The following is a 12,918-nucleotide window of genomic DNA, read 5'->3' as shown; positions in this document are numbered from 1 at the left end:
GTCTAACTTTGCAATGAAAACAAGTCTTTAAAAAAAAAAAAAAAATCAATGTGAAAACCATCCGTGGATTTCATTTATATTTATGCAAGGTGTGACACTCTAGGAATTCCTGCCACTCACACACACTCATTCTCTTTCAAAGAGATCAAGAATCTGTGAATTATTTTTTTGTAAAGTCCACTGAAAATCTGCAACCTTTCAGTTGAATGATTATAAGCAGATATAATTTTTTTACAACATGAGACAGACTGTGTGGGGAACTGTGGGGAGGGTTGCAAAAAGCCCTCATTGGCTCGCTTACCCCCAAATGCCATCAACAGGCCAATTTGACCAAGGCTATGTGGATGACCCAATCACTTGAGCCTACCAGGGTCTGCACCCAGCAAGGAGCCAGATTCCAGAGCCAAAGCCAAGATTCAAATCAGGCACTCCAGCAAAGAAAGTAAACTGGTGTCACCAACCAGGCCAAACACCCACCAGAAAACATTTTTTTTTAATAAACACGGATGAATTAATTATCAGCCCAATTCTAGAGAAAGAAAACAGGGTCAGTAAAAAGAAAAAATTAGTATATCTAAAAAAACCATGAAGCAATTAACTAAGTAATTTTTTCCACTTATATATCCAAACAGTATTAATTTGCACTATGTCAAATATATTGCTGAATGAATGCATAATTAGTACCTTACACTGGAAGCATTCTCAAACGACTCTGCAGAGTTAACTCACCTGGTATCGATCAACCATGAGAAACGCATAGGATTCGGAAAGTTCCTTATCTAAACGACCATCAGACTTCAATTCTCTTCGCTTTTCTGTAAACTAAAGAAAACTCAATCTATAACAACTTAATTTTTAATTACATTTTAAATCTAAGGGCTAAGAGTATTCAAGGACAGTTCCTGCTACTCAAGAACAAGTTATCCTTTTCTCCATTTCAGATGGCTCTTCACTGTTCAAGCCCAGTGCTCAGTCAGCACTTCATGTTTCTCGATTTTGACTAAAAATGTATCATTCAATTATCCCACAAATTATAAATTACTTATCTCTGTATCTCCCATTTTCCTTCATGTCATGTATAGCCTACAGCAGTGGGTTTAATGAATCTGCATTAAACCACCAGCTTCTAGATTATAAAATCAATCAGGAACAGGAAAACTTTCATTGAACTGGTGTCTCAATGCCAAGCATATAAACGTCCTCCACACATATTAATATCGGAGTGACTTATTACTTGTCAATCATCCTCTAAAATGCTGGCTTTCACTTTTAGATACAAATAAATACAAATCAAATATAAAATTTCATTTTTATCAAGGTTTTAATGTTTTATCAAGGTTTTAATGTTGTGTGGGAATAACATTAATGTCCTTGAGGAATCTTTTCAAAATTAACCAATTTAGTAATTGGTTCAACAACTTGTAAAAGCACAAATTTAACAGTATTTCACATCCACTACACACATTATTTCTAAATATTTCAACTGTATGACTTCAAATTACACAGGATGCCTCTTCGTCAATCAAAGCCCAGAGAATATTCTAATTAAACATGAACAGTTAAGTGGACTAACATGTTCAACTGTTCCCCTTTCTAGTTTTTAAGATTTCCACTAATTATATTAACATATTCTAGTCACTAAGGAATAACTATAAAAAACATAAGGACACCCCAAACACACACACATTTGATTTCATCAACCATCTTCAAACTTAGATTACTACTTACTCAAAATAAACCAAAGAATAAAAAGCTTAATTTTGAACTTGCAATTAAACTTATGTACTAAAGTATTTTTAGCTTAAGATTCACTTTCAGGGGGCCCAGCACAACAGCCTAGCTGCTAAAGTCCTCGAGTTGCACACGCCAGGATCCCATGTGGGCACCAGTTCTAATCCTGGCTGCCCTGGCTTCCCATCCAGCTCCCTGCTTATAGCCTGAGAAAGCAGTCAAGGACAGCCCAAAGCCTTGGTATCCTGCAACCGTGTGGGAGACCCAGAGGAGCTCCTGGATCCTGGCTTCAGATGAGCGCAGCTCCGGCAATTGGGGCCACTTGGGGAGTGGATCTACAGACAGAAGATCTTCCTCTCTGTCTCTTCTCCTCTCTGTATATCTGACTTTCCAATAAAAAAGAAAAAGATGCCATCCAAAAATGCTTTCCATTCCCAAGTTGGCTTTATTAAAGTTTTAGTCCTCTGCTGTTATCTTACAATAAATAGAATTCAAAACATACCTCCTTTTCCAAGAGCTCATTATGTATTAAGCAAGCACGTTTGTAGCTAAAATTTGCCACTGAAGTTGGTTCAAGGTAAGATGAGTGGAGAATATTTAAAACATCCTCAAATTCTCGAGAGCCTGGAGTTAATGGCTGGAAAAGTGCTAAAATAAAAAACATTAGTAATTTTAAGATTATTACATCATAAACGCAGCCTTTTTTATTTTTGTGGGTTAATCTAACGTTAAGTGAAAATTAAGACATCAAGTATGTCTTTGGTGGCACGCAAAGAACTACTAATGAATTCATTGAAGAAAACTAAGGGGCAAGCATTGTGGCACAACCCGTAAGTCGCCGCTACAATGCCCACATTCCACATGGGCACAGGTTCACCATCTGACCCAGAGAGAGACGGCCCACTTGTGCCTCTGCCACTCACTCATAGACCATGATGGGCAAGCACGGCTGTTGTGGCCATTTTCGAGTGAACAAGCAGATGGGAATTATTTGTCCTTGTAACTCTGTCTTTAAAATAAATAAATCAACCTTTTAAAAATTCAAGACCAGCTGTCTACATGGACCAGTTCCATCAACTATGAGAACATGACATCACAAAAACAAGGTGGCTGAAATTTTGCAAAATCTATTGGACACTACATTAGGCAATCCAAAAGGCTTAGATTAAATACTCAGTTTATCTCAATTGCCATTTTGTTAACACTTAAGAAGTACACCTAGGATAGGGTATTTCCACCAAATGTTTACATCGTAAATGAAAGTAGAAAAACTTTAGACAATTGTGTACAAAATTTTTGGTACTAAAGTTGGAAATAATAAAATGCAATATACCCAAATTGTTTCTTGTATTGCCAAAATAATTATGACAACTCACTAAAATGCAAACTTGTGGGGCTCTGGAGTTAAACCTGAATACAAATACTAAGCCTAGCATTTACTACCTGTGGAAATTGCCACACAGGTTACATGGCCGAACAGTTCAGTTCTCTGGAGTGTACAATGCAGAACTCCCGCTATTCTGGTCACCACTACATGCCACATGCCATCCATGACACTGTCAGCTCCAAGCACATGTGGCACAGAGCCACTAGCAGCTTTTATTCCCCACAGCCCCATTCATTTCCTATACCATTTGATTTTTTTTTTTCTTTTTTAAGATTTATTTTTATTACAAAGTCAGATATACTGAGAGGAGGAGAGACAGAGAGGAAGTGGAGCTGCCGGGATTAGAACCAGCGGCCATATGGGATCAAGGCGAGGACCTTAGCCTCCAGGCCACACTGCCGAGCCCACCATTTGATTTTAAAAGATGCTAAATCAAATATCCAACAGGGGGCAGGTATTGACCTGCCAGTTAAGTGCCTGCATGCCCCATCAGAAAGCCTGGGTGTGACTCCCAGCTCTGCTTCCCGATCCCAGCTTCCAGCTACTGGCGACCACGGAGGGCAGCAGTGGTGACTGGGGTACTTAGGCTCTTGACGCTGTGGCAGGCGTCCGGGGAGGGAGCTAGTGTAAAACATTCCTGATCGCTCCGTCTTTCTCGTGGGCTTCAAATTAAAAACTGTCAATCCAATTTGCTCTTTGAGATAATTCATCTAGTAAGTTCAACTTTCCACTTCACGCATAAAAATAATTTACTCCAAACATAACACCATTTGCATACAAATTTCCTCCAAATCAAAAAGAAATTGCTCAGGTTCGTTGGAGATAGGAACTATTCATATTGCACTCATTACCTTAATGTCTTTAAAACACTGTCACATATACAATCAACAAATATCATGGTCAAAATGCTCTGCAGCCACTAAAGCAATGGTAGTCTACTCTTACACACGCTTAACGGGAATATATAGCAGCTAGCAACTTGTTTTTCCTGTGTTTTCTACAGCAGACTTTAAAGGATACATCAAATGAGATCCATTCATTGATACAATCAAACATTGCAGAAATGTCAGCAAAACATGTTTTCCATTACAAAATGTGTAAAATACAATTGTTCAGATTGCACATTTTTTAAAAAGCCAATAATAGTAATGCAATTAAGATATCGGAAGATTTCAAGTTACCTGGACAGGGGAGGGGGGACAACACTCAAATATCAAGACTTTAATAAAATGTCCCATCCTCGGGTATTTAAAATGTACCAAGCACATAGCTTCAAATTTCTATTAAAATTTACTAGTCTACATACATTGTTAAGCTGCCTCCACACCACTTCCATCACCAAGATAACCGTAAAATTAGTCAAACAAATTTCTATGAAAGGTTAGTTTAGTTATTCCCAAAACAGCACATAACATTTTCATCTCATTGCAAAGTCATGTCCTATAGTCATGACTATGCACCCAAAAAACTGTCAACAGGATAAAAAAAACAAGGCCTGGCATGGTAACCTAGTCCTCACCTTGCACACGCTGGGATCCTACGGGCCCCGTTTTCGCACCCCCTCCTCCCAGGTCCCTGCTTGTGGTCTGGGAAAGCCCTCGAGGACAGCTCAAAGCCTTGGGACCCTGCACCCACGTGGGAGACCCAGAAGCTCCTGACTCCTGGCTTTGAATTGGTTCAACTCTGGCCATTGTGCCACCTGGGGAGTGAACCAGCAGATTGAATGTCTTTCTCTCTGTATCTCCTCTCTGTATTTCTGGCTTTCCAATAAAAATAAATCTTTTAAAAAAAATAGAGAAAGAAGCTTTTAGTCTAACAATAAATACCTACATCCTAGGTATTTTGCATTTCCTGTTTCAGTGGCTTTACTAATCCAGTCAGAGTTTCTGATTTTCTTCCAATGAGTTTTTCTACAAAAATAAAACTATACAGATACTTTTTCAGGATTTCATGTCAACACACTGTTAGAAATGAAGTTCACATTCTGAGTAGATAGTCCTTTGTGATCTTTCATGTGAGGTCTGCCTCAATACTGAACATACGCTACTCAGTACGTCTGTCACTCCTATTAAAGAACACATACCTACACCACATTCTCAATTATTTGAGACAGTAAAAACCAAAGTTATCTAAATGGGAAGATGATTTTATGCATGAATCATTTCACATATGTATTATACAACTTTCTCTACTCTGGAATCGTTACATCTAACTGCCAGTGAGTCAGCACAGATGCCCAGAGCCTTCTATGAACTACCTCAGTTGATCATCAAAACCATACTGTTACGTTCAGTACATTCACTTCTCAAAAATGACAGCTTAAACATCCTATTCTAAGGCTATACCACTAATAAATGGGTAGGCAACTGAGATTCAAGTTCAGGGAGTCTGGCTCCAAATCTCAAGTAATCCCCAATCATGCGAACAGATGGGAAAATGTGGTTATTCATTCTGTAGATCAGAAAGTCATTTACACAATTTAAGACACAAGAGGGGCCAGTGCAATGGCTCAATTAGCTAAATCCTCACTTTGCACTCCCAGGATCCCATATAGGTGCCGGTTCATGTCCCAACTGCTCCACTTCCCATCTAGCTCCCTGCCTATGCCCTAGGAAAACAGTAGAGAATATCCCATAGCCTTGGAACCCTGCACCAGCATGGGCGATCCAGAAGTTCCCAGCTCCCGCCTTTGGATTGGCACAGCTTTGGCCATTACAGCCAGGTGGGGAGTGAACCAGCAGATGGAAGAACTTCCTATTTCTCCTTCTGTGAATCTGTCTTCCCAAAAAACAATAAATAAATCTTAAAAAAAAAAAAACAGGGAAATATTTTCTGTGAAACACAAAAGCTTTGACTCCTCAGCCTATGTTCTTTCAACCATCAAACCTTTTAATCATTTTCCTACAGAGATAATAGGAACAAACAAGGGGATTTAGGAGCAAGGGGTTTAAATAAAAATGGGTATGAGATTCTTTCCCAGGTTAAAAAAAAATTCCAAAATTGATTAACAGATTTATTTAAAACCACTGAGTTGTAGGACTTACAACTGCAGTAAGCTGTTGGTAAAGTTGTACTGCATAAAACTAGCATTAAAAATGTTTCAAATCTCAAAGATACAAAAACCAACATGTTGGGATCCTTAATGTTTTTAGATTTTATATTCTTCAACATCCTCTTAAGATTCAGCCTTCAGGGGCCTGGTGTGATGGCCCAATTGACTAATCATCCCCCTTCAAGCACCAGCATCCCACATGGGTCTTGGTTCATGCTCCAGCTGCTCCCATTCAGGGGGAATCCTTCCCAACAGGGGAGGATTGCTCAAAGCCTTGGGAACACGCAGGAGTCCCAGAGGAAGCAGCTGGCTCCTGGTTTTGGATCATCTCAGCTCCAACCTGTGTGGTCACTTGAGGAGTGAACCAATGGATGGAAGATCTTTCACCTTCTCTATGCAAATTTGCCTTTCCAATAATAAATCTTTTTTAAAAAGACCTGGGAAATAACTTTCTTTAAAGTACCAAAGCTTTGACTCTTTTAAACTACCGTTATCTCCCCTCAAATCTTTCAATTCTTTAATTTTCCCTCACCGTATTTTGGTTTACAAATGTTAACAATAGCAACAGAAGTTCTCTCACACATTAAGAAACCTAGTGCTGCTTACCTGAAGGATTTCCATTAAATGCATGTCAAAGATAGCAGATTTCTGATCAATGTTTCCCTAATCACAAAGCGATTATAGAAGTATTTATGAGGCTTAAATACACAGAACTAGAAGGGTACTTGGGAATGTCTAATTCAGGTAAGGAAACCAATAGTTTCATAGCATAGGAAATAGAATTCAAGTCTCCTGATTTCCAACTATATTATCATGAATTCTTTCAAAATTGTTGGTAGCACTGAAACTTAAGAACTGAAGGTCACATTTAAGCAGTTGGAACAGATCTAACAGGTCAGCAAATTGATTTTCTTCAAAGCAGTTCTCCCAATTAGTTTTTTACCAACTTAGCATATAGACCTTTGTATAGTATGTATACATGTGAAAAACTTGTCACATACACACCTATACTAAATTTTTAAAAGATGAGGGTCTGAGCAGTGACTAGATCCAGTTCAAGTCCTGGCTGTTCCATTTCCAATCTAGCTCTCTGTTAACGTGCCTAGGCAGTCAGCAGAATAACCTACGTGGCTTGGGCCCCTACACCCACGAGGAAGACCTAGCTAGAAGCTCTGGCTCTTGGCTTCAGCCTGGCTAAGCCCTGGCCACAGCAGACATTTGGGGAGTGAAACAGCAGATGGAAGAGCTAACTCTGGCATTCAAATAAAGACTCAGATCTTTAAAAATAAAAAGGCATTTCTATTAAATATATATAAAAGTTGGTACTGTGAAGCATAAATGGTTATCTGATTTAAAGTAATTTATACAAGTCTCTGTAACCAAAACTGATGGCTATTGGTTAACAATTACTATAATATAACCACTATCCACATGTTTAAAATAATATGAAAAGAAACTTTCTTCAATGTAAGGAAATGTTCAGATCTTACATTTTGGGAATGAGGATTTCCCTATCAACAGGCCCGAAGAGAGGAAAGAACTAAATCAGGAACAAAGCAGTAGAAATACGAAACCTGACTTTTCAGACCAAGGACAGGTCAAAGAAAATTCTACTTCATTTCTCAGAATTTACAAGCACCATTAAATGTTTCATGTGGATCACTAAAGTTCTTCCTGTATTCACTTCTATGTGGGAAGATCAGACATCCATCCACAACTATCCAAAGATCATGAACATTTTTTTTACAATGAGATTTGATCCAAACAGATCTAAAAAAAAAAAAAAGCAACTGAAAATTTTGTGGGAAAAAGTTATGGGTGGTGTTGTGGCAGAGCAGCATCCCAGCCTCAGTTCAAGTCCCAGCTCCTTCACTTTTGATCCAACTCCTGGCAGATGTGCCTAGGAAGGCAGCAGAATATGGCTCAAGATTTGGGCCCTTACAACCCAGTGGGAGCTCCTGGCTCCAGGCTGAGGTCTGGCCACACCCCTGTCACTGTAGCCATTTGGGGAGTGAACCAGAAGATGGAAGATAGCTCAATAAATCTAACTCTGCCTTCCACAGGAGGAAAAAAAAAAAAAAGATGGAGCTTGAGAAAGATAATTAGCCATTAATTCTCATGCATTAAGCCAGTATGGAATCCATGTGTAAGAGTAGTTCATTTTTCAGACTCCCTTGCGCTCTAGTGAAAACATTAACCAATAAACATGCCCCAGGAGACAAACCATCACTACTCCATTTCTAGATAACTTTGGAGGGAAAATTACATCGAAATTATGACTGATGACTATATCTGACAGTTTACCAGATTTACAGTAATGACAATAACGCAAGTCACAACTGATCTAGGTAATCGTGAGAGCCTCTTCACAAGACAGAAGATAGCCCAACCAATGATTAACACATCATAATCACATCAGTAAAAGGTATACCCTGCCAGGCACTTAATCTTTCAGTAATGATTAAATACAGATATACTGAACACAACCCGTCTTAAGATTCCCCAAAGACAAAATCCTAAATGTTTTTCCTTTTTCAACCAAAAACAAATAAAACTAAAACCTTACCAAATAAATTTCTACACAATTAAGTAGGGATAAAAGTACTCTACACCGAAGTTTTAAATTCTATCTCTATCATTTACTACCTGTGTGATTTCTGACCAAGTAGTTACTTCTCAGAACTGCAGTTTCCTCATCTGTAAAATGGAAACAGTATCCATTACACAGAATTTTAAGATTTCAGTTAACATATGTAAAATTCTTAGAACAACGTACCCACTATCTCACTGGGAGTTTGTCAACATTACTACTCAATTAGAAGAGCGGTACTGATATGTTTCACTACTGTCAAGACCAAGAAAAGGATCTTGTGGCTCAAGTAACTCTTTACATTTAAGGCGTTAACATTAAACCCTATTCTTAAATTTCACTGAAGCAATGATACATGAAAATGTTGGAGCGAAATCTGCTGAAAATCATGTGCTCATTTCAGCAAGAAACTCATGACTATACCAGTAACATGCAGTTAAATACTATACATAAAGGAATACCATAACCTTTTGAGCCTTCTTAAAGATGTTGGGATGCAATGCAAAACAGCTTCTGAGGAAGCACCTTTTGAAAGGAAGACTTGAAATCCTACTATGCCACTAACTTCTCGTAATTTGGAGAGGATAAACTCCAGGAATATAGCCGCTTATTTGTTTTTATATAGCCACTTTCACTAACAAAAAAAAAAAAATTTAATTGGTAAGTCCACTGTTCTACTGTTTACAATCTTTTGCTTCTAAGTGAAAATTGAAAACAACTTTTCCCCAAGGATTATTGGTCTTAGGGGGAGATTAGGGCTCATATTTTCTAAATTCTCAACCATTTCTTCATTCAGTATTTTCATCTGAATTGTTACAGCAACTTTTGGAATTAGGTTCACCTGAAACAGCAAACATGTCCTACTGGTGCCCCACATCTCAAACCAAAAGGAAGGATTTTTAGGCAAAATTGCCGTCCTAATAAAAAGTTAGGTATACTGGACCCGGCGGCTTGGCCTAGCGGCTAAAGTCCTCGCCTTGAACGCCCCGGGATCCCATATGGGCGCCGGTTCTAACCCCGGCAGCTCCACTTCCCATCCAGCTCCCTGCTTGTGGCCTGGGAATGCAGTCGAGGACGGCCCAGTGCATTGAGACACTGCACCTGCGTGGGAGACCTGGAAGAGGTTTCAGGTTCCCAGCATCGGATCGGTGCGCATCGGCCCGTTGCGGCTCACTTGGGGAGTGAATCATCGGACGGAAGATCTTCCTCTCTGTCTCTCCTCCTCCGTGTATATCTGGCTGTAGTAAAATGAATAAATCTTTAAAAAAAAAAAAAGTTAGGTATACTGTGGTTTGTTTATATTCCTAAGCACTGAAATCCTGAAAATATCTCAAAGCTTTTTATCAAGTTAAAAAAGGAGTGTTCAGGGCCCGGCGGTGTGGCCTAGCAGCTAAAGTCCTCGCCTTGAAAGCCCCGGGATCCCATATGGGCTCCGGTTCTAATCCCGGCAGCTCCACTTCCCATCCAGCTCCCTGCTTGTGGCCTGGGAAAGCAGTCGAGGACGGCCCAATGCATTGGGACCCTGCACCCGCGTGGGAGACCTGGAAGAGGTTCCAGGTTCCCGGCATCAGATCGGCGCGCACCGGCCCGTTGCGGCTCACTTGGGGAGTGAATCAACGGATGGAAGATCTTCCTCTCTGTCTCTCCTCTTCTCTGTATATCCGGCTTTCCAACAATAATAAAAAAAAATCTTTAAAAAAAAAAAAAAGGAGTGTTCAATCTCCTAGGAGTCCATTTGAGCTTGCTTCCAGCGTATTGAGTAATTTAGGTCGCATTTTCCTTATACTTAGCAACTGACAATCCCTTGGAAACTAACTTTCTGAAGGTTCAAAAAGACTTTACATTTAACTCCTTTATCTCTACAAACACTGCTTATGTTCATGGACAAAGGTTAACCTCAGCTCTGTCAAGGGGGTTTCTCCAAGAAAGTATTTCCTTTGTCATTCAAATAAAAACGAACTTCACTTCTGTATTGCTGATAAAAAGGCATTAAGGGCTACAGTTATGTAAAAAAGGAGCTGCTCCGTAAACAAACAAGCAAAAATATCTGCAAATCGAGTTTCCAAGATAGGTCGAAAGAAACTGAGCTATGCAGTGGGGCAAAAAAAGTTGTCTAAATTCAAAATATACAAAACTGTCCTAACAGAAATGACAGCCGATGGACTACTTATTGGCATCAAGGTTGACAAAGGTAAACACAGTTAATGTGTTTCTCACGGGTTCCAAAGACTTAAGACTGAATTTTCCAATTGGAGTTCTGCCATCTGCAAGACCAGGCTGGAGATTCTTGGGGATGTGTTAGCGTCTTTTTTGCCCTCCAACAGGGAAATTACTACACCAAGAACCTACCTTTCCGGTCTCTTGAAATACAAGAAAACACACACTAAAAGTATGGACTGAAAAAGAGAGACCTATTTAATCTAAATCTTCAAACACAACCAGAAAAGGTCTACATGGAAATGGAGTGTGATGGGGGAAAAAAAAAAAAGCCAGCAGTGTGCATGGATCACATCTACTAATGGGGAGCCCTAAAGGGGGCAGACGCTGACATCAAGTAGACAACAGAGAGCCGAAGAATTTTCCACAGGGAGCAGCGGCACTTGTGATCCTCAGAACGCCATGAGCTTGGAGAAAGCCCCAGAATCCATGGCCACGGGGCTACATTTCCACCGGGAGAACTTCTCGGAAACATCCTTAGGAGACTAGCCCGTCAAGCTTCTCTGCCTTCGGGGACCGGGAGGGGAGGGGCGCCGCGCCCCATCTTTCCTGAGGCTCAGGTTTTTCCAACCTGAGCTACTTGCAAACTTGCGCGGGGACCGTGAGCAGCGGAACGTGCTTGCCCCGCTTCCCGCTCGCCCGGAGCGCAGCAGCAGCAGCTGGACCGCCGTGGCAGCGGGCGCCGGGCGCAGCGGGCGCCTCTGCGTGTTTCGGGTAGGTGTGGGAAGAGGGAGACGGAGCGATTCAAATGAAAAAGATGGAGGGGGGAAAAGAGAGAGAGATGGGGAGGGGGGAAAAAAGGGAGGGTCGGGGAGAAGGGGAGGCACCACCTTTCTTTTCTCTGCTCTTCCTGGGGATCTGAAAACTCCTCGTACTTGGCCTTTCGGGCTCTCCGGGGCCTTTGGGTAGAGCGGCCGCGCCCGTCTCTGAGGAGTCTTGAGGCCGCTCGTGGCCGAGGCTCTGGGCGGCTTCGGTCCCCGCCGTCTCCTCAGGCCCCGGGCCGCCGCCTCCGCCGCCGTGCTCGGCGATGAGGAGGTCGTCAGCGCCGCCATTTTGTGGGGTAGACTCCAGCTCCGGAAGCGCCTGCTTCATCTCTTCGTCTCCGCCGCCGCCGCCGCTTTCCCAGCTCGTGTCCGTCGCCGGAGGGGACTCCATCTCCGCAGCAGTCGCCATGGCGCCGGTCCGAGGAGCTCCGGGGAAGCTTCTAACCCACCCACAAGGTCGTCGGGCGTGTGTGGTGGAGGGTGTTGTAGGGAAAGGTCGGCCTCGCCGCCGTAGTTGCTCTCAACCCACCCACCCTCTTCCTCCCAGCGGCCGTGGGCCGCGTTTCCCGCCCCCCGCCACCCCTCAAAAAAAAAAAAAAAAAGCCAGCAGCTTTCCGGGGGGCGCCCCCAAACGTGCTGGCCGGCCCCAGGAGCCGCTGCTCGCTCGCTCGGGCGGTTCTTCTGCAGGCCCCCGCCACTCAACGTGCTCGCGTCGGGCCCGAGAAGGGGCGGATCCGTTCGCGGCCCGGCTGGGCCAATGGGACCGCGGGGCCCGCCTCCGCGAGTGCGGAGACACCGTGCCGGGGGGCGGAACCTCGAGGCGCCTGAGCCCGCCAAAAGGGGTGAAGGCAACGCCCGGCCGGTGCCTCGACGCCCGCCGGGGCCTGCGAGGCTGCAGCTGCTCCCCGCGGGGCTGGGCGAGCCACCCGGCGGCCTCCCTGGAGAAGGCGGGCCCGCGGACCCGTCCTCGGGAGAGCTGGAAGGCGCAAGACCTTCCCCCACTCCCCTGGAGCAAGAGGCCTCGGAGCGCCTTGCATGCTGCATGATGATGATGATGATGATGGTGGTTGTGTGCTTTGTTGACATGCAGATGGATCAAGGCTTAGGAAAGAGATAAGGGGGGGGGGGGTTAGCAGTTAGAACCAGAGAGTCAAGGCGAGTTGCACTGCCTATCATT

The 12,918-nt window shown here is 42.7% G+C and overlaps 1 protein-coding gene across 5 annotated transcripts in view; it reads right to left on the bottom strand.

Annotated features, from left to right (window-relative positions):
• The window catches only part of TASOR (transcription activation suppressor), a 51,206-nt gene extending 38,916 nt beyond the window's left edge, over positions 1 to 12,290 (bottom strand). For all 5 annotated transcript variants that reach the window (XM_058678448.1, XM_058678445.1, XM_058678446.1 and 2 more), the window contains exons 1-3: positions 11,808 to 12,290; positions 2,234 to 2,379; positions 730 to 822 (exon numbers count right to left, since the gene is read on the bottom strand). In XM_058678448.1, the coding sequence (XP_058534431.1) occupies positions 730 to 822; positions 2,234 to 2,379; positions 11,808 to 12,150 (582 nt within the window). In that variant the 5' untranslated portion in view covers positions 12,151 to 12,290. The remainder of the gene's footprint in view (positions 1 to 729; positions 823 to 2,233; positions 2,380 to 11,807) is intronic.
• Between the last annotated feature and the right edge of the window lie 628 nt (positions 12,291 to 12,918).

The sequence above is a fragment of the Ochotona princeps genome, chromosome 21 (assembly GCF_030435755.1).
Source record: "Ochotona princeps isolate mOchPri1 chromosome 21, mOchPri1.hap1, whole genome shotgun sequence".
Taxonomy (NCBI): Eukaryota; Metazoa; Chordata; class Mammalia; order Lagomorpha; family Ochotonidae; genus Ochotona; species Ochotona princeps.
This window is presented reverse-complemented; position numbering and strand designations above follow the sequence as displayed.